The sequence below is a fragment of the Dermochelys coriacea genome, chromosome 1, assembly GCF_009764565.3.
Source record: "Dermochelys coriacea isolate rDerCor1 chromosome 1, rDerCor1.pri.v4, whole genome shotgun sequence".
Taxonomy (NCBI): Eukaryota; Metazoa; Chordata; order Testudines; family Dermochelyidae; genus Dermochelys; species Dermochelys coriacea.
The window spans coordinates 297,409,823-297,436,757 of NC_050068.2; the positions used below are offsets into that span (position 1 = coordinate 297,409,823).

A 26,935-nucleotide genomic window follows, 5' to 3' on the forward strand; every position below is an offset into this window, starting at 1 on the left:
GGGGGGCAATCAGGGGTTGGGGTCAGTCGCCGACCAAGGATGGAATTCTGGCTCCTCTTGGTGCACTAGGGGAGGGGGGATAAAACAACATTAGGGGTGCAGTGAAGAGGGTTGAAACTAAAATAGGGAATTGCACAAGCGCATAGGAGGGGACATGGGCACACGGAGCAAGGGGCTATGCAGGCTGGAAGTAGGGCAGGGAAACCAAAGGACTAGCCTCAGAGGCTGGGGCAGGGCAAACAAACAGAGGCTGCAGGAGGAAATGGGCGGGGCAGGCAAACAACTGAAGGTAGTAAGCAGGGGCTGGGACATACGGGGGGCAAAAGCTGCAAAACGCAAATGGGGCAGGTTGCAAGGGCAAAGCTGGGGAGTGGGCAGTCCGGGGGGGGGCACATGTGCCCACATGCGCTTGCACAATGTCTGTTTAGGCTGGCTGCTGCTTCTGGCCCAAAGGGTGGAAATAGGGCGTAGCAAGCCAAGCAAGCAGCTGAGTCCAGAGGCAGGAGCTGAGGCAGATGGTATACAGCCAGTGGGAGTGGTGGAGGGGGCAGCGGTGATGGTAGTAGTGGTGGGGGTTGGGGGAGGACACACAGATGGATCGAGGGGCAGCTCCACACCACCCCCCCGTGCCCCTACAAACAGTCAAGACCCCCACCACAAGAGTACAGTTTGAAAGTTACTCAGTCTTAGGGCCCTCTCCACAGCGGTCTGCAAATTCTCTAGGTGCTCCCCCCACTGGTAGATGGTCCTCTTCTTCTCCTCCTCGGGGCTGCAGCAGCTCCAGGCAGCAAGCTCCAGGCACTCCAGGTGGTGGTCCAGGCAGGCAGAAAGGACCCCTCGTAGGTGGTGGTGGTGGTGGTGGTGGTAGTGGTGTCCACAACAGCAGTGGCTGGGATCCCTCACTCCTCCTCTCTGTGGAGTGGGCTAGCAGCCCTCCCCCAGGGGCTGCAGTTGGAGCAATAGCAGCCCCCAGAGTGGGGGGTCCAGCAACCAGGTAGCAGAGAATGGGGGGGAAGGGTGTCTGGCCCAGCCAGGGGAGCAGCTGGAGCAGCAGGGAGAGCTTAGGGCCTAGCAGAAGGATTAGCAGCTTCCCACTTCCCTCCAAGCTAGAAGGCTATGGAAGAGTAGTCTTATTGGGATCTGGGAAGTGGGCGGGCGAAGCCCGTCCACCGCTAAAGGATCCCCCCCAGCCTAAAAGGGGAATCCACAGGACCTAGATACCCAAAAAATTCCAGGGGACAACTAATGAAATAACAGGGACAGGAGTGTGGCCAAAGTGTCAAACGAAGGGAACCGGACAGCGCCCACTGCTCCTCAAAGGCGTCAAGGAAGTCAGAGGACACCGCCCAGAGGAACTCTGCGCGGATGCGTGAACGGACCGAGGATCGGAAATAGGCCCCACAGTCACAGGAGACTCCATCGGCCAACCTCCTCACTCTGGTGTTATAGATGGCCATTTTAGCTAGGGCCAGGAGGAGGTTGACCAGGAGATCCCGTGACTTTGTGGGGCCATGGATAGGGAGTGCATAAATAAGAAGGTGAGGGGAGAAGTGCAACCAAAAACGTAATAAAATATTGGTGAGGAGCTGGAATAGGGGCTGCAGCCTGGCACACTCCAAGTATATATGTGCCAGGGTATCCCTCACGCCGCAAGAGGGGTAGGTGTCTGGGATTGAGGTGAACTGCGCCAAGTACATGCCCATGCTCACGGCTCTGTGAAGGAGCTGCCAACTGACATCCCCAGCAGGCCTTGGAACTAAGGTGGAATATAAGCTGGCCCACCGGGGCTCCTCAACCTCCAAAGGTGGCAGGAGGTCCCGCCATTTTGTAGCAGGGCGGGACACGAGGGGGAGGGAGTGAAGGGTGTGGAGCACGAATGTGTAAAGATATTTTCTTGGCACGGTTTGAAAGCAGACCGGCTGCATCTCGTGCAGCCGGCTTACAGTGAAGGGGTGAGGGGGTCAGTTGGGTCCACGGGGCAGGGGTCCAATTAAAAGGTCCGGCAGGCCTGGGGTAGCGGGTGGGCGGGGCATGCCCTCGTGCAGGACCCGGTCGAGATAAACCAGAGCAGCAGGCGGCAAAGCGGCCTTCACCTCCTGAAGTATGCGCCAGGGAGTACAAGGTCTGGAGAGCCCCATGTGCTGAGCGAGCGTCAGGGGATCCAGCCGGTCTCCCCGGTCATAGTCCAGGAGGTCTCCAACTCTTGTGACCTTGGCACAGCCTCAGCGACCCCCAGCACCTCGGGCCGTAGGTCGGGGGAGAACAGGGTCGCCACTCCAGCCATACGAACTGTGAGATGGCTAAAGTAGACCCTGTCCCCCAAATCCAGCCGCCAGCTGTCTTTGGCGGTCGGATCCGTATGGGTCTCCTGCAGGAAAACCACAGAGTACCTCCCCTCCCGAAGGAAGAAAAGCACCTGGGACCTGCGGAGACCCATCCTACAGCCGCGGGTGTTCAATGTTGCGATGGTAAGAGGTGCCATGAGGAGAGCTGGGGGGGATCCTCGCTGGCAGGGACGCTCGCAACTCCCGACAGGCCGCGCTGCAGTCCGTGACCTACCCCGTAGGTGAATAAGGAGTCACGGAAGAGACGGACCCGCTGGTAGGCCGCGGCGCCCTGCCTCCCGGTCCTTTTACTCTCCCCCATGAGGGCCCTTGAGGCCCGGAGGATTTGATTAAAGTCCCCCCATCGCTGAAGAGCAAGCTGTACTTGGTTGCGGGAGCCACAGACATCTTCTAGAAACTCCCACAACTCCTCTCGCAGCGCATGGGGGGATGGGGTTACGGTCTCCTGCTTACTTCCCGACGGGGCCCTTGGTACAGCCCCGTGGCCCACTGAGACGGGCAGACAGGGTGCGGACCCCCGACGGGGCTCCTGATGGGTTGGCCTGAATGCTGGGGCAATAGGGAGCGGCGGAGAGAGGATAGCAGCCCCTGGTGGGTCGGGATGGGTAAACACAAAGGCCGCTTCCTGGGAGTCATCTGTTGGAAAAGGGAAGGGGACAGCCCCAGGGGTGGCAATAACATTTCAGGAGATGGGACGGGATGGGGCAGAGGTAGGGGCAGGGTTAGTAGTGACATTCTGGGCGGGGAGAGGGCTCTCAGTGATGTCGGGCGCAGGCTCTATGGCGAATTTGGCAGCCACTGCATCAGGAGGTGGACACTCTTCTGTAAGGCCCTCTCTCGGGAAGGAGGTTGAATGCTCCTCACCAACGAGGGGTGCCTGTGGTGGCTCAGGTACCGGCCGCGTGGCACTGGCCGTCGCCTCAACAGGCTCGGCGGCTCTCAGCGGGGTGCCATCTGCAGCCGGGTTGATGGAGGAGTCCAGGGGCTCCTCGAAGGTGGGAGCTGAAGCAACGGTTATGGGGAGGGAACATGGGGAAAGGGGGGCTGGAGTGAAGTCGCCCAGATAGAGGCTCGCTGGCATAAGGTCGTCCTGCCCCTGGGTGACCGGCGTCAGACCCAGGGCCTCGATCTCCTCATATATGGACAGGAAATTATTTTCCGCCACCCCGGGATTCTCCCCGCCAGCACCTGACGCAACGGTTGCCTCGGGGCACACTGAGGTTTCAGATGGTACCTTGGGGGCCTCGGAGGGGAGGGACTCCAGTGGAGGGGAGATACTGCCTTCCCGTACTGCCATGTCTTCCCCAGACAGCTCCGGTGGATGGAACATACCCTTGGGTAAAGCGGAAGGCTCGGCATCAGTGCCCCTCTTCCCGGTCTTCCGGGGGGGGCCTCCGCATCAGATGGAAGGAGCGGAGCTCGAGCCTTCCGCTTGCCCCGCTTCCCCTGGACTAGGGCCCAGCCCTCCATGGCATCATCCGGGGGCTGGCTAGCAGGGGTTGTGTCAGGGGGCAGAGGCGATGGCTCAGGAACTCGAGGGGATAATGGTGGGGCAGCACAAGGGAGGGAAGATTCCCCTTGGGGCAGACCCTCTCCCATGCCCGGCGGTGTCCCTCCCGCATCCTCCTCCACAGGCCCTGCCAGATTTCAAGCAGTGGGGGCGGGGCTCTCCCACTTATCTGGGCATAGTTGGGGAGGTGCCCCTTGGGCCCAAGCGGGAGCAATGGTGGACTGGGAAGGAAGAGGGGTGGTTTCGGGCGCCAGGCAGCCAGGGGCACCGGCGATGACAGGGCCGATGCCCTGCCAGAGCTCAGGGGTCCCTCATGTCCCTCCTTGCCTGGCCAGGTGGCAGTCCCTCCGGATGTGCCCCATCGCCCGGCAGAGGTAGCACCGGGCCTCCCCCGTGGAGTAATGCACCCGGTAATGGGCCCCCTGGTAGGGGACTAGGAAGGACCCCTCCTGCGCCTCTCTGTCACGCGCCGTCGGCGGAAGTTGAAGCTGCACTCGCCGGCGGAACGAGAGGACGTGACGGAGGGCGAGGTCTTTGCAGCCCAATGGGAGAGGGCTGATGACAAAGATGTGCTTCCCCAGGGTAGAGAGAGCAGGTAAAAGGGCAGCATTGGGAAGAAAGGGAGGGACGGAGGTTAGAACCAGGCGGACACCCAGGTCCTCTAGCAGCTCCAAGTGGACAAACACGCCCCCTACTGCCAGGCCCTTCTCCACCGCCTCCTAGGCGGCGGCCTCTGATGTTAAGAAGAAGACAACCTTGCCCTACATTTTGAAGGCTGCCACAATGGCAGTGGGCCCCACCACCCTCGCTAACGCCCTCACATAGGTCTCCACGTGGGGCGAAGCGGGCACCAGGAGGCAAAGGACGCTGTGCTTCCTGGTCATGGTGGGAAAGGGGCCCCGGCCGCTATAGATGGTAGTGGAGGCAGTGGGCAAGAGAGATGACGTAGTGGCAGGCGGGGGTCTGAGGGAGGGACACCCGCAGAGCTGGTAGCGGGAACAGCGGGGAGAGACGCCCCAGCCGGTGGTGGGGCCGGGGTATTGGGGGCAGCCCCTGCCCTGGAGGGCCTGGTCTTTTTAGCAGCACTAAACCAACACTATGGAAGTGTAGTGGCAGAGAGAAAGATTCGCTTCAGGCTAAACAAATCTCAGGTACCAGGATAAGTGAAATGGCAGCTTCTCCAGGTTAATTAAGATACCTGGGGCCAATTAAGAACTTTCCAGAAGGCAGGGAGAAGGTTAGGTTGATTGGGACACCTGAAGCCAATCAGGGGCTGGCTGAAACTAGTTAAAAGCCTCCCAGTTAGTCAGGTGGGTGTGCATGTCAGGAGCTGTGGGAGGAAGTTGGGTTGTTGGAGAGGCTGAGTAGTACATACAATATCAGGCACAAGGAAGGAGACCCTGAGGTAAGGGTGAAGTGGAGCTTGAGGAAATGAGGGCTGCTGTGGGGGAAGTAGCCCAGGGAATTGTTCATGTTTCTAAAAGGTCAGCTACCATAGCTGATACTATTAGGGTCCCTAGGCTGGAGCCCGGAGTAGAGGGTGGGCCCGGGCTCCCCCTCCACCTTTGCCCCCTGATTAATCACTGAGACTGGGAGACAACAGACTGTGCAAGGAAGGATAATTTCTCCTCACCTCCCTCGCTGGCTTATGATGAAAATGGCTCAGTAGACTGTGACCCTTGTCTCTAGAGAGAGAAGTGTCACGTGCAGCGTCACAGTTAGCCTCTGAGGCTAGCGAAATCCACCAGGAAACGCCAGGACCCACGGAGGCAAGGACAGAGTTTTGTCACAATCCATAATAAACGCATACAAAAAGTCTTTTGTGCTTTGCCATCCAAAAGGAAACATGCTGTGCCTGAATACTACAGGATTATGTTCCTTTTTGGGAAAGTTCTGTAGCCTGTGTTATACAGGAAGTCAGACTAGATCAGGGGTAGGCAACCTATGGCACAGGTGCCGAAAGTGGCACGCGAACTGATTTTCAGTGGCACTCATGCTGCTTGGGTCCTCGCCACTGGTCTGGGCGGCTCTGCATTTTAATTTAATTTTAAATGAAGTTTCTTAAACATTTTAAAAATCTTGTTTACTTTACATACAACAATAATTTAGTTATATATTATAGACTTAGAGAAAGAGCCCTTCTAAAAATGTTTAAATGTATTACTGGCACGCTAAACCTTAAATTAGAGTGAATAAATGAAGACTCGGCACACCACTTCTGAAAGGTTGCCGACCCCTGGACTAGATGATCACAATGGACTCTTCTGCCCTTGGAATCTATGAATTTATGAATTCCTTTATGTTTTAGTTGATCATATATTCACTTAGTGCCTTTGTCATGATATTCTGAAAGTTCTTAACTGATTTCCCAAGTACCCCACAGCAATAACATCTGAGCAGCCCCAAATACAGTACCATCCCTGATGTATCTTTCAAGAAAAAAGGGATTAAACTCAGAGAACCCTGCTGTACCAAGGTTAATACTATCCGATAGGAGGGATTTCATGCAGCAACAGAATGGCACTTTCAATATGTTCCAGGCTGATCATTTAAACCAGTTTTTCCCACACCTATGTCCTACTGAAACTAGCATACCACCTTATAAATGGGCATAGTCATGTCTGCTTGTTGGTGGCAGGCACTAAAATGGATGCAACTAGTTAATCAAGTCCTCCACTAGTGTTGGATTTACTATGTGCAACCTGAATATACTGCAGCTAAAACCAGGACCTTGTGGGTATCGGCAATATTTCTAACAAAGGACTCTGAACTAGGAGTTGTGCTAAGTTTGTTTCAGGTCGTTGATTACCTCACAGACACCATGCCATCCCTATTCTTAGGCCGGGAGGTACTGCATGTAGCAAAAATATCAGCTATTTCAATAAATGTGTTTAATGATTCCACACCAGCAAACAGTGGGATGGGATTCTCTTGGTTTTGTATGGGCTTCCCCTGGTTTTGGGTATATGCCAGACTTGAACTGAAGCCCCTTAAAAATTTTTTTAAAAAGTTTCCTTAACAAAAAATGCATAGTTCTGGACTTTTATATGTAAGGATTGTAACAGGGTGGCTTGCCCCTTTAAGGGCTCTAGGCCAGGGGCCAGCCAAGCTGAGTTATTTAGTAGGGACACCTGCAAAGGGATCAGTGGACTCCCCTATAAAGGGCAACAGAAGGTTGCTGAGAAGGGTGGGAGAATTGCTTTATTTCCCAGTTCACCAATGCCTACAACTCTGTGACTGTGGAGACTGACTGCTCATGCCCAGACCCCACAGTCACAAAGCCAAAAGCCTCCGTGAAACTGGGAAATAATCTCTGTAGCTTCCTCCTGTGTTTTATAGGAGAATGAGCTGATCCTTGCTCAGGTGTGCCTACTTAGGCCTAATCTACATAGGAATTTACATCAGCATCCACATCCCTCAGAGAGGCAAGTATACTGACCTAACCCCCAGTATAGACAGTGCTAGGTCAACAGCAGAATGCTTTACTCTCGGGGAGGTGAATCCTCCCGGTCAGCATAGGCAGTGTCTTCACTGAAGAGCTACAACGACACAACTGTACCACTATCGCATTTTAAGTGTAGACAAGCCCTTAAGTAATTAGGGTTGGTTGGCCCCAGGCCTTTAGCCCTTAGAGAGGCAAGCCACCCTGTTAAAAGAATTAATGTTCACAGCAGTAGAAAGAGGAACTACAGTTAAGTCTTTTTTGGCTCTCTGCAAAATGGCCCTGTAGATAACGTTTTTTGAGAAAGTTCATATTTATACTGAACAAATACATAGGAGCCCAGGTCTCCAAGTGACTCTCAAAAACTCATGCAAGTAGTTCCCATTAAAGCACATAACCCTTCTCAGAAAAGGAAGCTTCAGGGTCATTAATCAATCATACTAGAGATCCCCTGCATCTTATTTATATATGCATCTTCACCAAGGTTGACAACTTTCAGAATGCTGTCAAAGAAGATGTATTTTGTATGTACAAACGGAGAGCACAAATTCCTTTAAGAAGTAAAGGATCAAAACCTTTTTATTTAAAGGCCTCTGTAAGCAAATGGATTTCTAAGCAGGTTTATTTTGCAGTATGTTGCCTATAAAATAAATTAGCTCAAGAAAATTACTATATTCAGAAAGTTAATTTATCTGCAAAGTAGGCTAGCAGGGAATTCAACCCTGGGAGAGGGAGCAATTTGTGTTAGTTAACACTGACACACTAGACCAAATAAGAAACAATTTTATAGGCTCTACAGGAAGTTTTTGAAGCCACAACTCACCATAACCAGAGAGCTGCAAGATGTGGGGCCAGGTCCTCAATGGAGCTAAGATGATACACACCAGCTGAAGATCTGGCCCTCAACAGTCTAACACAAGAAGAATAGGAGGTTAATCAAGGTTTTGATAAGGAAATACTGGGCTCCTTTTAGAAGAAGGGGAGAAATGACAAATTCAGTTTTGGGTAAGATTTTCATAGAGCAAGACCCAAGTTTTGTGTGGGTTCTTGTGCCTACTTTTGTGAAGCTGTGAGCATATAAATATTTGTATATGCAAAATGGGTACATGAATGCCTAAATATCTATTTGCATCTGGAGAGCTCTATTTTGCATGCACAGTTGTGGAAAACACAGACACAGATGAAAATGTACAAATATGTATTCAAAAAATGTACCCAAATCTCAGGGATAAGGTAACGAATACATTCCCCTTAAATTTTACTTTGTATTAAAGATAGATATAATTTAGTGATGTGTTCATAGCATAGAATTATTTTTGCAGCATTTAACAATATTCAGTAAAATAAGCAGAAGACATTATGTTTTAGTATACATTTAATTCCATGCCTTACAAAGAATGATGATGGATAAACACTCCATGCAAAAAAACAAAATTAGAGCTGTCTGAGAAATAGAATTTCTCCCCCATGAAAAAGTGTATGGAATATTTTTTCATACCAAATCAGGACAAAGCCAAAATCTCAAAATGTTTTGTGGAACTGAAATTCCACATTATTTTGGTTTGGAATCACCAAAATGTTCCTATAGCAGGGAAGTTTTGGTGTTTCCAAAACAAAATATGCTTCCCAGGATCCACAGCAGCCCGTTCAGTGGATTACTTTGTTTCAGAGGCTTCCAGTCTCCCCTCTCCATGACCTACTGAGCTGGTTAACCCCAAGGCTCCCCACACAGCAAGCTGTGGAGGTGGCTCATCTGCTAAGTATGTCATTCAGGGAGCTGGGAAGCCCAGAGAGCCTGGTAGCCAGGCAGCTAACTTGCCCAGCTCACTGGCAGCCAGCCGGGTAGCTGGGAACTTTTCACCCCTTTCAGAAGGGATGCTGCAGCTGCTCTGAATCCAACTGTCACATATTGGACACTAGTACTTTTTTAAACTGATGTGAAAATAGAAGTTACCTTGTAGAGACACACTAGAATGGCAGCCTCTGTTTCCTGCACTAAAACAGGTTATTTTAGCATGTTTGCAATTCATTAGTATCTTCCCTGGAAAGGTTTCAGAGTGGTAGCCATGTCAGTCTGTATCAGCAGAAAGAACGAGGAGTACTTGTGGCACCTTAGAGACTAAACACATTTATTTAAGCATAAGCTTTCGTGGGCTAAAGCCCACTTCATCAGATTCATGTAGTGAAAAATACAGTAGGAAGATACATGTATATACAGAGAACATGATGGCAACCCCCATTTTTTCATGTTTCTCTGTGTGTATATATATATCTTCCTACTGTATTTTCCACTACATGAATCTGATGAAGTGGGCTTTAGCTCACAAAAGCTTATGCTCAAATAAATGTGTTAGTCTCTAAGGCCCCATAAGTACTCGTTCTTTTCCTTGGAAAGAATTCATGCAACACACCAAAAAACTACTGACACCTCTCATCTCCATCTGCATCTAGGATTTTTTATTTAAGAGAACCACTGAATGTTTCCATATCAAAAGCTAAGAAGTGTGTCAGTTTTTGTTTAATTTTAAGAGGTCTTCAGAAATAAATTGCTGCAAAACAGGCAAATGTGATCAATAGACAAGATGAGTGAGGTAATATATTGTATTGGACCAACTTCTGTTTGAAAGCTTGCTTCTCTTACTAAGTCCTCCTCAGGTGTGTATTTTTTTCACCAACAAAAGTTAGTAAAGTAACAGATATTACCTCACCCAGTGACCTTATCTCTCATAGCTACAACATGGAATATAAATATGATCGATTACATTCTTCCACTAGTCAGGCTCTGTTCCCCCCCCCCATGATTTTAAGGAATTATTCATTTACCAACACAAATATTGAGAGGAAATGAAATCATTACTATTCTAGTTTTTCTCCATCATATTTAAGTGCTACACTTCAGCTTAGCTATTTTGAAGTCCAGAAATTCATAATTTAACTAACTAATTTTCAGCGAGTCCCACTACAAGATGCTCCTCTTTTGGAAGACAACTAATTCTGTTCTCCCAACTTCATATAGTCCTTGTATCTCTTTATGTAACATGATGTATAATTTAGATTTAATAACCACACTGATCACAGACTTTGTTAAACCATAGGCATAAACACTGAATTTGCAAATGTTCAGTATTAGGAACTCCACTGCAGTACCATGTGTGGTGTGAGCAGTTAGACACCAGATGCCAGTGATAGATCCTTAGCTGATGTAAGTACACTGAAGTCAATGGAGCCATGGCAATTTCTACCAGTTGAGGATCTGCCCCTTATTGCTTTAGGAGAGGGCTAGAGCATGATCTCCCTTTATTAAGTGCCCCCTACCCCATATGCTGGTCTTTACTGGAGACTGGAGGACCAAGAACTGTACAAGTTCAACCAAACTCCACATTTCCTTTTCTGTATAGTTTAAAGCTGTTCTTACGTAATATAAAGAATTCAAAATAAAACCCAAATCATTTAAAACTAATTTACATTAAAATCTTCTTAAAGCTCTTGAGCCAAAACTTTTTGTTTTGGCCTCACCTCTACTAATCCTTTCGCTTTGTGATAAATATTGAAGTAAGTTTTATTTTACCAGCTTTTTTTTTTCCTCCTCTTTCGACTTTTGGTTTTTCCTTTTCCTCCTGCCCCTTGACTGTCTCAGTACTCTGTCTCTGTACTTCCCTTTTCCTGCTCTTTGGCTTTATTATGTTTGTATTTCTTTGAGTAGTTTTTTACATTCTCTAGCTCTAGGTTCCCCATAGTGTCTGGTTCACAGTCTTCTTGATCAAATGGAGAATCCTCTTTCACTTCATAAGGTTTGTCACCTGCAAGTCTACATCTGTATAGCTCTCGCTATATCCATGAATGATGTCATCCCGCTGTCTGTGGAACAGGAGTTCATTTTGCCTGCCTTCTGCACCAGTCTAAGTTCTCAGGCAAATTAGGCATCTTTCAAGTCATAGGAGCACCAATATTTTATGTGGAGCCTAATCTGAATCCAGTCAGTGAACTAACTTGTTTTCATCTGCAATAAGTTCCAGGCTTGATCTAGTTTCTGTGGCAGCAGAGTCTCTACATTTGTGGGCTTATCTGTTAAATTTGCTGTTAAATCCAGCGCAGGTTTATGATTACAATTATCACTGAACTGCTCCTCAGGGGAAGGATGTGGCAGCAGAGGAGTCAGAACTTCATTCTGATCAGTATCACACGCCAACATCTGCAGCTCTATAATCACATCTGGCGGACACTTCTCTTTCTCTGGCTCTCTTTTCACTCTCTCATTATGGCCATGAAGCTCTGTTGCCAGGTCTGCTGTAGAAATTCTCTTTCTGGGACATTTTTCCACCAGTCTCAGCACAGCTGCAATGAGATTGAGAGCTCTGTAGCCTTCCCTGCTGTGATCTCCTCTTTCCTTTCTTTTGGGTTTTCCTCTGTTAAATTCTTCTCTCACAAAGTCTTCATGAAAACTATTTGTGTAGGTCAAAGATTTTGCCATAACCTTCACATCCCCAACTGTTACTTTTACTCTCCGTAGTTCCCACATGCTATGCAAGCATCTCCCCGTGTTCTTCCTTTTTCTTTGCATCTACCATTTATTTTTTATTAATGTCTTGGGACAGCTCAGGTTTCTTAGTGAAATAAATGAGCATTTTCTTTACTTTTTCATTACTTTTTTAATTATATTGATTTTCAGTGAGGCCTGATATTTGCAGAATATCATCTTCCTTCCCTCCCCTCCACCCCCCCCATGATGAATATGGGGAAATTGGTATTCCTTGCTCCTTACAAGTCCTGATTCCACCTGAAAATTGTTCATCATGCTGTAGCCATTTTAGCCAGGGTGATTCAACAACAAAACTAAAGCACGGGTGGAGCAGCAGGGTAGAGAATCAGAGGAGCTGTTAGCTCCATTATCCTTGTACTCTCCAGGATTTTTATTTATTTTGCTTTTGTCCCTTTGCGGGCATTTGCGCTGTCACTCTGTCCCTGTGGAGATGGCCCCTCTCTTTCTTCTTATAGGGCTCTTTGCTATAGCTCCAATGGAGTTTTTTTTTGTATTCCGACTGCCATTTTCCTCGTCTCCACTCATCTTCTCTGGACTGGAGCTTTTCCTGCCCTAAAAGCCTTATCATCCCTTCTTAAAGCCTTATCTACTCATTCCTTTTTCTTTCTTGTTTCAGCTCCAAACCTGCTTTGGACCTGCTGCAGTGTTTGGGGCTGAGGGACGCAAACTCTCCCCAAGAGTTCACATAAACATACACACACTCTCTCTCTCTCTCTCTCTACTGTGTACAGTGAGCAGGGAAGCTACAATGTGTGTAGAGGCACACGAAAATCCAAGTGCCAAAGTACAGAATGACCTCCTGCCTGGCATGAAAGTCCCTCACTTTATGAAGTTCAATAACTCCAGTTCATCTCTGGTAAGGGAGGATCAAGAACTCTGCAAGTTCAGTTCCATGCCATGAGCTGTGCAGAGTAGATGAGATCCTCCTCAGCTGGCGTAAGTCAAAGCTGCTCCAGAATTTGATCCTGCATATTTTTACTATTGTAATAAGTTATATATGTGTATATATATATATATATATATATTAAATAAGTGGCTAAATCCATGGAAGAAGCATGCATTTAATATTATCCAAGTATAAGATTCTGTACTTGAGACTTCTTTGAGATTAGTGTAAGAAACTAATGAGCACAGAACAGAATAAACGAATTGAAGCATGTGTTTAAGTGCTATTCCTGAATAGGGATGTTTTCCTAAACTGGAGCCTAAGACAGATAAAATAGATACTTTAAGTAAAGATGTATAGTTAAGAATACTCAAATAGTTTGGTAGGTTAAAGACACATATTCAGGTACTGTAGTCCCAAAATGTGGCCTATTTTAAAAATGTATATATAATTAAATCTAATATACACAGAACTTATTTCAGAATTCACAAATGGTCCTTAACATTCTTTCTCAAACACTAAGGAACATTAATATTTACTAGTGTCAAATTTGCTTTCTGTTCCTCAAAAAAGTTCAATAAGTTACACATTCAAGAGTGTCAACATTGCAAATCATGGCCCATATTCTCTTCTCACTTCTATGCAACCAGACTGACTTGAAGAGATGTGTGAGGGAAAGTGGGAAAGTGTTTTTTCTGATCACTTGTCCACAGGCAGCTAGAATTTCTTGTCAAATAACCAAGCAGGTTGTCCCAAATTTCAAGCTTTGATCTTAGTGCCTCAAGTAAATTAAAATGAAATGTTGTTGCTGGTGTGATTGTCTGGAGATGTTTCTCTGCATTCTGCTTTTTCTGTCTAAGACAATTGTGCCAAGATTTGTCACTTTTATTTTCTATTAAGTATGTATGACTTTCCCCTGGCTTTATAGGGTTAATTTTCTTTCTTGTAATATAAATAAAAATGTGTTTGTTTATATTAAAAGCACATTAAATCAGTGCTCCAAGATATGCACTTGGTTACCAAGTGAGCTGCGACCTACAAAGCTTTAAAATGGCTGCCGATTTGAGAGATCATGCTATACCATTGTAGCTGTGATCAGTAGAAGCTCCCTACCTGAATCCCACTCAATTTAAAAGAGAAGAAGCCCTCAGTGGAGATGCCTGCAGCTTTTCAACTAACAGCCACTTTGCTCTGAAACACTTCTCGTCTTTTAAGCCTATGGCAAAGCATATCTATTTTCTAAGTCTGCTGGAGAGGGAAGGAGTTAGTGGGTGTTGAGGCTTGTGAGAGCATAAGGATGCTTGCGGGAGCCTTTTATTGGAGATTGATTTTTGTTGGGAATGGGGGAGGGATGTAAAAAAGATTGGTGTTAGCAGCTAGCTTTATTGTTTGTCTTCATAATCTTTGTTAGAGATTTTTGTCAATATTTTATAAATCAAAATAATAAACCAACTAAAAATCTGTGCCACACAAACTAGCTATGTACTTCAATACAAACCAGTTCAACACTTAGTCTGAACCTTTAGAAGACATACATTTCTGATCACTCTGTTTGACTGGAATTCAAGGTTGTACGTGTATGGAAGTGAAGGCAGAAGGTACGTGTATTGCGAGTGATACCTGTGGGTGGGATAATGGGAAAGGTGAAATTGTGGTTGTAGGTTGCAGTAGTCAGGTGAGGGGTAAGCTAGGTATTTCCTGGATTTTGTTCAGTTTATGCACTTCAGTGACCTTATATGGTTTTCAAATAAGTTTTTGTCTGGTGGATGTAAATAAAGTTGTCAGCTTTTTTTCTTTTAAATCTGCTTTCAGGCATTTGACAATGAGCCATAAAAATAGCAAAATGACAATGCATTGCACTTCTACAATTTTCATCTGAGGTTTTCAAGCATTTTACAAATGGCAAGTCTGATTTTTGCTTGCATAGGTCTAAATGACTCAGCAAGGTGAAATTCTGTTCTAGGCAGGTCATTATACCACCCCCATCAACTGTGGTATCCAAGCACCTAGGCAGTGGAGCACTGGTTAAACCTCTCAACCCTCCTGTAAAGGACACATACAGGAATTCACTCTACTTAGCACTAGAATGCAGCCATCTCTGGAGCAGAACACAGCAGAGTGTAATAGGGCACAACAGTACTACACAGCACCTTAGGAAACCACATGAAGAAGAAAGGTATAGTCAGGAGAAGCTACAGTGGGAATTTAGGTTAATAAAATGTCAGTGTGTTTACAAAAAGAGCCAGGGATTCATCATCTGTTACCATGGATTACAAGTAGATGGTGCAATATTTATTAAAACTCTCAGGCTCTGCTTTGCCGTTGCCCTCGGGCCCCTTTGATGCTGACACAAATGTGTCTGCAAATCAGCTGTCCTGCCCCGCCCCTTGCACTTCCTCCACTGTATTCCCCGCTTCCCCTTCTCTTCCCATCAGCAGGGACACAGCAGCAGCAGGGACCAACTCCAGACACTCCACATGCCACCAGCACCATCAGAAGCAGCAGGGAAGCCTGAGTGGGCCACCAACTACTTAAAAAAAAGTCATATGTTTGCAGACAATTGGTCTTGTTACTGGAAAGCCTTGATTTCAATGGGAGTTGTGTCTGAATTAGTAACCATGGGACTGGTCTCTAATTGGCATGCCTGACCACACATTGTCTGTTCTGAAGGTGCAACTGTCCTCATAGGACCATAGAAAGATACAATTCCTAAAATAAGGTTTGACTTGATCCAATTTTACTTGGCATTCATTCCAATGTTCAGACTCAAATGTATCATTTTAATTCTAAACTGTGAATTTCAGGTCTCCATATTGTAGAGTAGGAGCCATTAAAAACCTCAACATTTGCTTGCCTGAAGAAATGATTGTGCATGGTATGATGGTGCCTCCTGTTTTAAATAGGAGATAGGGTGCAAGCAGCTTGGACCAGCTATCTTGTGTTTTTGATAGTTTCTAACTAAAATACACAGCATTGACTCTCTCTCCATCCCATTTAGAAAGGAGCTAAAATAAGCGTAAAGCTCTAGGCCAGGGGTGGCCAACCTGCGGCTCCTTGGATAGGCACAGACTCCGGGGCTGGAGTTACAGGCACCAACTTTCCAATGTACCAGGGGGTGCTCACTGCTCAACCCCTGGCTCTGCCACAGGCCTGGCCCCTACTCCACCCCTTCCCGTGCCCTCCCCTGAGCCTGCCGTGGCCTCGCTCCTCCCCCGCAGAGCCTCCTGCATGCCACAAAACAGCTGATCAGGAGGTGCGGGGAGGGAGCAGGAGGCACTGATTGGAGGGGCTGCCGGTGGCTGGGAGGGAGCTGATGGCGGGACTGCTGATGTATTACTGTGGCTCTTTGGCAACGTACATTGGTAAAAACTGGCTCCTTCTCAGGCTCAGGTTGGCCACCGCTGTTCTGAGCACACTGGCTACCCAGTAAGCAGAACTCAGTCTCTGTAATAACCAATTTTTATCAGTGTTTTAATCTCTCTTTTATGGTTCCAGCTAAGCAACTATAAATATGCATGCGGGTAAATTTGTTAGATTGTGAATATTTCTTTAAATGTTAGTGAACATGCATGAGATGAGAATTATGACAAAAGGACACCACAACGTACATATGAGGGACTGAAAACATTTCTCCGGTTTTTACAGATATTGCCTATTTCAGGTGTATTCCTCATTTTACATGCAGGGCCTCTTTCTCAAACAGAATCTACTAAAATGAAAGAAGCTTTAAGTTCATATGTTGGGCTATGTTTACTTGGTTGTTCTGTAACACATTACACTAGAGACCTCACTTTGGGACCAATCTCTCCCACTAATTCAAAAGGATTTTGGCCCAAGTTAAGACTCCAAGACTTGTCCTTACAAGATACAAGAATTCTAGTATGTGAACTGATAAAATTGAGCCCAACTTGAAAAATATGTAAATTTTCCACTTTGTTGAGTGTTGTACTGTTTTTCCGACAAAGGCCCAAAGTAATTTGAAATATATGTGTACAACATCTGATTCAGGATTATTATTTTTATTGGCAGTGTTTGGAGCTTTTAACATGATTTTTAGATAAAGAATGCCATTTAATCAAATCAGTTTGTACGCAGTTTCTGCTTTTTTATCCAGGCAGATGACAAATCAGCAAGCTTAAAGGAAATCCCTAGAGAGAGCGCACAGCAGGCACCATCTTCTCCCCACCCTCCACCCCCACGAACATGATACAGTTCTGTGGCAACCTAGAATCCAAGCATTCTTACAACTACAATACCCACCCACTGAAGTGAAGAAACAGATTGACAGAGCCAGAAGATTACCCAGAAGTTACCTACTACAGGACAGGCCCAACAAAGAAAATAACAGAACGCCACTAGCCGTCACCTTCAGCCCCCAACTAAGACCTCTCCAACGCATCATCAAGGATCTACAACCTATCCTGAAGGCGACCCTCTCTCACTCTCACAGATCTTGGGAGACAGGACAGTCCTTGCTTACAGACAGCCCCCCAGCCTGAAGCAAATACTCACCAGCAACCACACAACAGAACCACTAACCCAGGAACTTATCCTTGCAACAAAGCCCGTTGCCAACTCTGTCCACATATCTATTCAGGGGACACCATCATAGGGCCTAATCACATCAGCCACACTATCAAAGGCTCGTTCACCTGCGCATCTACCAATGTGAAATATGTCATCATGTGCCCGCAATGCCCCTCTGCCATGTATATTGGCCAAACTGGACAGTCTCTACGTAAAAGAATGAATGGACACAAATCAGACGTCAAGAATTATAATATTCAAAAACCATTTGGAGAACACTTCAAGCTCTTTGGTCACTCGATTACAGACCTAAAAGTGGCAATTCTTCACCAAAAAGCTTCAAAAACAGACTCCAAGGAGAGACTGCAGAATTGGAATTAATTTGCAAACTGGATACAATTAATTTAGGCTTGAATAAAGGCTGGGAGTGAATGGGTCATTTCCCCTTGTTTATTTCCTCCCCTCCCCCCACTGTTCCTCAGATGTTCTTGTCAACTGCTGGAAATTGCCCACCTTGATTATCACTTCAAAAGGTTTTTTTTCCTCACCTGCTGGTAATAGCTCACCTTACCTGATCACTCTCATTACAGTGTGTATGGTAACACCCATTGTTTCATGTTCTCTGGGTATATAAATCTCCCTACTGTATTTTCCACTGAATGCATCCGATGAAGTGAGCTGTAGCTCACGAAAGCTTATGGTTAAGTAAATTTGTTAGTCTCTAAGGTGCCACAAGTACTCCTTTTCTTTTTGTGGAGACAGACTAACACAGCTGCTACTCTGAAACCTAAGGTTATTCAGCTTCCCTTCTGTAGGAAGCTCTGAACAGGCTGCAAGGTGTAACAGACCATAGTTCCCTTTTGCAAACAGAACTTGACAGAAAAGCAGGAGGAAAAGTGAATACCAAAAAATAGAAAATGGTGCAAAAATCAGTGGGGGGGGGGAAGAGAGAAAGAGGAAAAGAGCTAAGAGAAAATGGAAATGAGGACCCAGAAATAGAAGAGATGAAAAAAAAGGCAGATGAAATAAACGATGGGATGGAGAGAGGCAGGCTAAAATGTAGCCCTACTTGTAGAGTTGAGATGAACATTTAAGTGCTTGATGGGGGCTTTGATTAGCATTGAATTAATGTCCAGGATTATTGTGATACTCCCCAGGGGTACCCAGGGTTATGAGGCACTTCACCAGCACCTTTTCGCACTCTGAATGAAGCAGTCTTGTCTGTGCTTGCTGCAGCTCAGCTCTCCAAAAATCAACAGCCTCTGGCAACACTAGCCCCTGCCTTCCAAGCCTCCATAGACCTTGCTTTCTCAGTGCAGTTTAGTAATAGGCTCACACCAACCCTTGAGTTATTGAAGTGTTTCCTCTGTAACATCCAGCCGCTATCACTGAACACTCTCAGAAATTACCAGAAAGCTGTCCCCGAAAGAACAGTGTACACACAGCTTGATAGGTACACTTCAAGGTACTCCTTGATAATATCACAGCACTCATATATACATTTATAGTGAAAGTCATAAATTTATCATCAAAGATTAAGATTCAAGAAATACTGAGTAAGGATAACGGAATCAGAAATGGTGATTTAGAAAACAAAAAGGTATAACATGCATTTCATAAACTAAACTTAACTTTAACAGGCTAAAATCCTTGTCTAAAGTAGTTTTATCTCACCCCAAAGCCTATTTGCAGAATTTTCAACCAACCCTGGTTGAGATCCTGTTTTCATAAATGCAATCACACTGCCTGATTATTTCCTGAAGTGCCAGATGACAAAATGTTTTACTTGTCTCCTTGTTACAGTCCAGTAAACCTTTGAAGTGCACCCCCAGATAAAACTCTTCTCCCCCATTACTTGTTTTTCCTGTTGACGTGCCATGTTTCTCTTTTTTATTAGCATTCAGTTCAAACCAGTGATGGGAGGTCCACTGTGAAAAAATACACAATGCTTAACGTACATATCAATTTGCCAGATGGACAAGCTCTCCTGGTCTGAAACCTCTCTGTGCTAGTGGCTCATACCTTGATACAGACTCTCAGGGTATATTTTCAGTCTATATACATAACTTCTTAAATATCATCCATACATGTTATCTCACAATTATGAAGATCAGTATGACATATGCTTATATTAGATACCTTACAGGACATTCTTTATGGATAAACATTATGAAAGCAGTGTTTCAGTTGTAGCGAGTTGTGAGGCTTGTTAGGAATTGCTGACACAGAGTAGTGAACCCTTTCCCAGCTGGCACCAATGGGTCTCTGTGTCACAAGAATGTAATCTTTGTTGTACCGCATTCTCTAGGGCATTCTGTATCATTGTTTTAGAGGGTTTTTAATTGCAAAGTTTTAAACATTATAAAGAATACAAAGTTTAAAAAGAGAAAGAACTACACAGTGTTAACATTAGTAAGAAGTCATTTAATGCATTACAGAACTTACCAAACAAACGCTGATGGAACAGGAATTTCCCAGCTATCAGTCCTGTGAGAACAGCAAGTAGCCATAGAAGCACCTTCAGAAACCTCCAGCCTCTTCCTCCAGGGTATTTATTTGTTATAAACGAAAAGCAGTTGCCAACAACAATAACATTAGCTTCTGTTTGACTGTGAGATACTGGATCCTCAGCAAATATTAAGAAGTTACAGAAGATCACCAGGTAAGCCACAACTAGGCGAGACCAGGGGTGCTGGAAGTAGTAGCGGAAGCCTTTATCCATTCTCAAATACTTTAGTACAGTTGTTTGCCTGTGTATAAAAGATATCAGTACATTGTTATACACACCAATCAGCATGGAATTCGGAAGCTGCCTAGACATTTCAAAAGTCAAACCACTTTAGAATATCAAAAGTAAATCACTGAAAATGTAGACTAACCCAGTGATAAACAGTTCCAATCAAAAGCTGTGTTAGAACCCTGGCAAAGAAAAATTAAGACTTCCTGTTAGTTTCAGTAAAGGCATGCTATACATTTTAGCACACCATTTTTATTTTTAAAATGTCCACATTCTTATTAAAGCACAACTACATCACAATTAACATGGCACATGAATGTGGGTCAGCACAAAACATGTTATATGGCACTTGAAATTCATAGTGCCCGTCTCATGCATTCAAAAAGATATAGCAAAGTCTCCATACCTTTCATCCCTCCTTCTACCTCTTCTTTGACACACATACATAGGTGCTGGAACTATGGATGCTGGCAGTGCTGCCAAACCCCCTGGCTTCAAGTGATTTCCATTATATACAAGGTTTACAGTTTGATTAAATGGGTCTCAGCACCCCCCACTATACAAATTGTTCCAACACCCCTGCACATATACACATCGATCCCAGGCCTACTACTAAATCGACTCCATCACCTTTTCAAAAGAACCTGGTCTGAGTCCGCATGAAAACCACATAGTCCATTCTCTTATCACCTACAAAGTTTATAAATGTCCCAATAACAGCACTGGAGATTACTACACATGGAGGGCCTGACCCAAAGCTCATTGGGATCAATGGAAGTCTTTCCATTTACTTCAAATGGTTTGGGATAAAGGCCATAATGAAATGCAACCTTACAAGCAGGGCACTCCCATTTCCTGCACTTCAAAACAACTTTGCATGAATACAAGAACGATTCTAATTTTGAAACGTGTTTACTTATAAGAGCACAGATTTATATTTTTTTCCCAATGTGGTCTGTTTCAGTGCTTTTCATATTTGTCTCTATGTAAACATTTTAGAGTGTAGGTTCATTGTGTATTATGCAGACACCAAGCTAGGAGTGCAATAGAATACTACAGTTGTTCAAAGCAACCAGACCAGGATGGGCAGGCTGGGTGGAGGGGGAGTAATCCAACAGTTCTTTTTACAGGATGAGCATTTAAAAATATAGTCTACATAACTGAACAAAAAAAAAAACAGTTTTTTGCCAGTGTCATACAACCTGGAAAAAAAAAATAAGATGCTTCTTGAAAATGTTTACGGCATAATACTTGTTTCAATGACAAAGGGCTCTCTGATAAGTATAGCTCTTTATGTAGATTATAAACATAATACTTGTTTAAAAAAAATTCAATATCTGATTTTTCTTATTGTCAGATTCCTATATTACATTCAGTAAATATTAAAAAACAACAGGTTCCATTTACTAGTCAGGGCAAAAATGTCAAAGTTCATATAAAACAAAAATTTTATCAGAGAAAGCACAAAATATTTTAGTATGTTTAAAAGTTGATTAGCTAGTACAAGGAAGTATGTCACCTTTGGAAGAACTTTATGAATTGAAGAAAGTGACTTGAAGTGGGATGTTATTACTCAAACAAGCTAAGGACTTTAGCAAGGTCACAGACATCAAGAAACCAAAGATACCTTTAAGACTACAAAGTCAGTACATTCCTGTCTTCTTTTTGTGCTACTGTTAGCATGAAGTCGTAATTATTCTATTCAATTAGACATCTTAAATTTAAGAGGTGAGTGGGCAAAGACAAGACAATTGTGTGTCCACCCAATATTTTAGCCACCATGTTAACCTAGAGTTACCAGATAGCGAGCAAAAGCATAGCCGACTGGACATTATTTGGTAACAACAGGAACCAATGCTTTAACTAGGTTTCGGAGTAGCAGCCGTGCTAGTCTGTATTCGCAAAAAGAAAAGGAGGACTTGTGGCACCTTAGAGACTAACACATTTATTAGAGCATAAGCTTTCGTGAGCTACAGCTCGCTTCATGCTTTAACTAGCTGCACTAGGTTAGAAAATAACCAGAAGAGTGCTCTTTGCATCTAGCAAAGGTTCCGAAATTTGAGGAAATTTTTTAATTTAAAATTTTTAAAAACACGTATGGACTGCAACATGCTCATTTAACCTATTTTATTTCCTGGCCAATACAAGAATTCGGCTTCTTTTTTTTTTTTTTTAATCTTTTTAGAATTAATAAGCGGAGCTCGTTAAACCCGACTGTCTCCAGCTAAACCAGAATGTGGTTTGTTTATTGGGGAAGGCAGAAGCTGACACCGTGATGCGCGCACCCCCGCGTCAGTGCCTGCTTGGGAAGCATCCTGCCAACAAGGCACCGGCAGAAGAGGGGCTGTCATCTCCCCCCGCCGGGGGTGTCACGCCGCTAACTGCAGCAGCCCCCTTCCCCGCGCAAAGTCCTGCCCATCGTCAGGAGAAATCCCGCTGCAGCGTGGCCACAGCCGGCGCGGGGCCAGGCTGAAGCTCCCTCTCGCCCACGGGTGGCGGGAGAAGGGCGGGGAGCTGGCCTGTTATACGCAGAGACAAATGCAACGTACTCACCGAGCTCGGAAGCCACCTTTTGCTCTAGGGCGCTGCTGTCACGGCGCTATAAATACCAGGCGATGGCCGCCCGCGTCCTCCTGCCGCGCCGACCTTACAGGGCCTCCCCCCTCGCCAACAGCCTGCGCAGCGCTCGCCCCTGGAGCAGCCGCCCGGCGCGGGGAGCCGCTGCCTGGCCAGCCCGGGTTCGCAGCGGGGCTCCTCTCGCGCGCCCGCCGCCCGGGGAAGCAGCCGGGCAGCTCCAGAGAGGGGGCCGAGTGAAGGACGAGAACCGCCCGCACAAGCGGGGGTGCGTGGCGGGAATCTCATTTCCGCCGCTCGGGGAGAGACGCGGGATATTTCCCGCCCCTGGCCTGAAGGAATGGGGCGGCCAGAGCCGTTTGTGCGTGGAGCGGAAAACACGCGTGGACGCTTCCGCGTTTTACCGGGCGTGGTTCGGTATCTAAGCGCCCCCTGTGCAATTGTACGGCTCCATTCTGAGCCTCCTGCGGGGACTGCTTGGAAAGCGTTTCTCGTCGTTACACAATGCGAGGCCCTCTGCTCCCCCAGGAAGATGTTGGGAAGGGGAGCCGGTGGCTCAAAAAGCAATTATGGGAGGGCAGGCAATGGCTCATCAGGCCCCATGGAGGTGGGTTCCCAACACCCAGCTCTGGCTGCTGAACCCCAACGTTGCAAAGGATACCCTTGTATGAAATCGTACACATGGGTGAATTATTAACCCTTTTAGGGGCACATTCTGGGGCACCGCTAGAAAGCCCACGGGCAGTTTAAAATGTGGGAATAACAACAGTGGAGACCCCTCTCTCAAGAGGACTCAGCAAGCCCTAAGGTTGCAAAGAGGACCTCTACAGCAGTCCCATGGGAGGGAGATTGTGAGCAAGACAGGGACATGGTCAGCATGGACATGAATCAAAATCATGCATTTAGTGGGAAGCAGTGGTGCACATCCATGACTGCTGTATTATTGGCTGAAACCTAGCTGCACAGCAGTGTGGCTGGGTGAGGTTGCCCGACTCTTTATTGCAGATATCTTCCCCAGGATTTGATCCTTAGAGCCAGCACCAACAGACAAGCTTCTGCAATGCTATCAGTAAATTTGCATTTTAACATAGATAGTAATGCATAAAGCAAGACCAGTTCTAGGGTCCCATTATTGGGGGGGGGGTGAAAGTGGGTATTTTGGGGATCCTAGATGTCACTATTTAAAAAAAAAAAAACAAACCATCTTACTGGAGTCCAGGGGCTAGTTTAGTTAGATCCCTGGAAAATACTGGATTTTAAGACTTTAGGAGAGTAAAATTTGGCCACTGTGTCAGTATTTTGCTGTGATTTATAATTTTGGCATCTCTGAAAATAATTTGGGGGCTCTTTAAGATAGTTTGGGGGGTAAATATCTCCCACGGGTAGTGCCGGGCCCAGGGCTGGTCTTACCATGAGGCGAACTGTGGCAGCCGCCTCAGGTGCCAGACTGTGGGAGGGCGCCACTAGGACCCAGAGTGTAGAAAATGGTGTCTGCTGCTGGTGCATATGTATTGTCTCTGCTCTAGATGCACAGAGATGGTGGAGTGCTGTGCTGGAGGAAGGCGAGCACAAGAGATATAACAGGCAGGCAGGAGAAAAGGTGAGAGGGAATAGCCGAAAGCAGCAGGAGCTGCAGGGAGAGAGAGGAGGAGGAGGAGCCTCTTATGTACCTCTCTAGCACCCCCGGGAGCCTGGACTGATTAACACCAGCTTCCCAGGGAGCTTCCTGTTTCCTGCTGCTTCCCTGAAACCACTTGAGGCAGTCAACTGAAGTAGTAGGAGCCAGTTAGGCCCTTAAGACGCTGATATCTTCCCTCACTCAGGCCCTGCTACCAGCCTGTTTATTTGTCGCCTCCAATTGAGTGTTGAGAGCCACTACAGTTGGAACAGAACAGCAGTCATGAATGAAAGAAGAAAATGCGCCTCTGGAGCAGCATTCAGAAAAAGAAAGAAAGCAAAGGAAGCTTTTCTATCTAAGCAGGAAGGAGCTCTCCTGAGATACATAAACACAAATGTTCACGGTGAGCCTTCTGGCCCCAGTGAGGATGTGTGTGGTGAGGAGATGCCTGATCTTCCAGTTAGTCAGAGTGCAGGTGACCTGGCAGCTACTGCAGCATCCATATCTCCATCTCAAATGGATGTAACCATGCATATTCCTGAAGAAAAGTGTAGATCAGAGAAGAGTGTGGTGGAGGTGCAAGAAACAGCTGCTGCTGAGTTTAGTTCCTTAAGCCTAGGTGAACCAGGACTGTGGACCCACTTGAGCAGTAGACTGAGGGACTTCCTTGTACTGCATGGGCCACAGCAAGTGAAAAACTTCATGTTCCCCAAAGACAATGAAAATCAAAGTTTCCATCCAACACATTACTGGCGTGAAATCCCCAATGGTGACAAAGTGGAGAGGCCATGGCTTACGTACTCAAAAACCCAAAATGCTGCATGTTTTTGTTGCAAACTCTTCCAGTCTAATGTTCCAGCCACATTGGGTTCGACAGGAACAAAGGACTGGAAAAATCTGGCTAGAAATCTGGCATGCCATGAGACGGCAGCAAATCACCAGAGAGCGTTCCATAGGTGGAAAGAGCTTGAGATGAGACTAAGGTTAAAGGCCACCATAGATGATCAGCATGAAGAGAAGATTGCATCAGAGTCTCTTTACTGGCAAAATGTTCTGAAAAGGCTCATTGCCATTGTGAGAATGCTTGCTACCCAAAACCTAGCACTGTGTGGCACTTCAGATCAGCTGTATTTACCAAACAATGGAAATTCCTTAAAATTGTGGAGCTGATGGATGAGTTTGATGCTGTACTCCAGGAGCATCTAAGAAGAGTCACCACCCAAGAAATGTACACACACCACTACCTCGGAAAAACAATTCAAAATGAGATCATACAGTTATTGGCAACAAAAGTCAAACAGAAAATTGTGGAAGATCTGAAGTCAGCAAGATATTACTCTGTTATTCTAGACTGCCCACCTGACATCAGCCATACAGAAAAAATGACTTTTTAATAGTGCATTTTGTAACAACAACAACAGAACCTGGTGAAAATGTCCCTGCAATGGTGACTGTCGGAGAGCATTCTCTAGAAATGTATTGACATTGATGATTCTACAGGAGCTTGTATGACAAATGTGCTTCTTAAAAAGCTGGAAGATATGGGAATTGTGATAGCTGACATGAGAGGTCAGGGCTACGATAATGGTGCCAACATGAGATGTAAGAACAGAGGAGTGCAGACATGGATCCAACCCTCGAGCTTTTTTTGTCCCATGCAGTTCTCATTCATTGAACTTGGTGGTCAGTGATGCAGCATCAGCTTCTAGTGAGACTGCTGAATTTTCTAACGTAATTCAAAGCATCTATGTATTTTTCTCTGCATCAACTCATCAATGGCAAATTTTGAAGCAATGTTTGGCAACATCCTCTCTGACAGTGAAACCACTGAGTGCCACACGATAGGAAAGTCTAGTGGAGGCGATAAAGCCTATCAAACACCAGATTGGGAAGATAGATGATGCTATAGTTGCCATTATGGAGGATAATGCTATAACAGGAACTGTTCGTGGGAGAACAGTGGTAGAGGGAAATGGAATCACCAGAAACATACATAACTTCAAATTTCTTTGTGGCTTAGTGTTGTGGCATGACATACTGTTTGAAATAAATGTTGTAATGATATCTCTGGAGCAATGGAACAACTGGACAAAGCAAAGTCATACCTACAGTCTTACCAGTCAGGTAAGGGATTTCAAAACATTCTGAAGAGTGCACAGAAGTTGGCAGAGGAACATCACACTGAAGCAATTTTCCCACCCCTTCAGGAATACAAGTGACCAAAGAAGAAGACATTTTGATTACGAGGCACAGGATAATCCCATAAAGAACCCAAACAACAATTCAAAGTTGAATTCTTTAACCGGGTGCTAGATTGTGCAATACAGTCAGTTGAAGAACATTTCATGCAGCTCAAGGAACATAGCAGTTTATTTGGGATGTGGGATGTTGTATGATATTCCAAAACTCCTCACTATACTTGAAGAAGACCTACGCCACCAATGCAGGGCACTAGTGACAGTGTTGACGCATGATCACATGCGCGATATTGATGTGAGTGATTTAGGTGATGAACTAAAAGCCCTTTCAAGATACATTTCAGCAGGATCAACTCCAAAGGCTGTTATGGAATATACGTGCACAAATAAGATGACCACCCTCTTTCCAAACGTTTTTGTTGCTCTGAGCATACTTCTAAGACTTCCTGTAACAGTTGCCAGTAAGGAACACAGCTTCTCCAAGATGAAGTTAGTAAAAACATATCTACGCTCCACAATGACACAGGAGAGGCTGGTTGGCCTTGCAACCATCTCAAT

At 45.7% G+C, this 26,935-nt stretch overlaps 1 protein-coding gene across 1 annotated transcript in view; it reads right to left on the reverse strand.

Annotated features, from left to right (window-relative positions):
* The window catches only part of TMEM117 (transmembrane protein 117), a 339,089-nt gene extending 316,077 nt beyond the window's left edge, over positions 1-23,012 (reverse strand). The window contains 2 exon segments of the mRNA XM_038421063.2: positions 19,696-20,000; positions 22,541-23,012. Coding sequence (XP_038276991.1) covers positions 19,696-19,972 — 277 coding nt within the window. The 5' untranslated portion in view covers positions 19,973-20,000; positions 22,541-23,012.
* Positions 23,013-26,935: the final 3,923 nt, after the last annotated feature.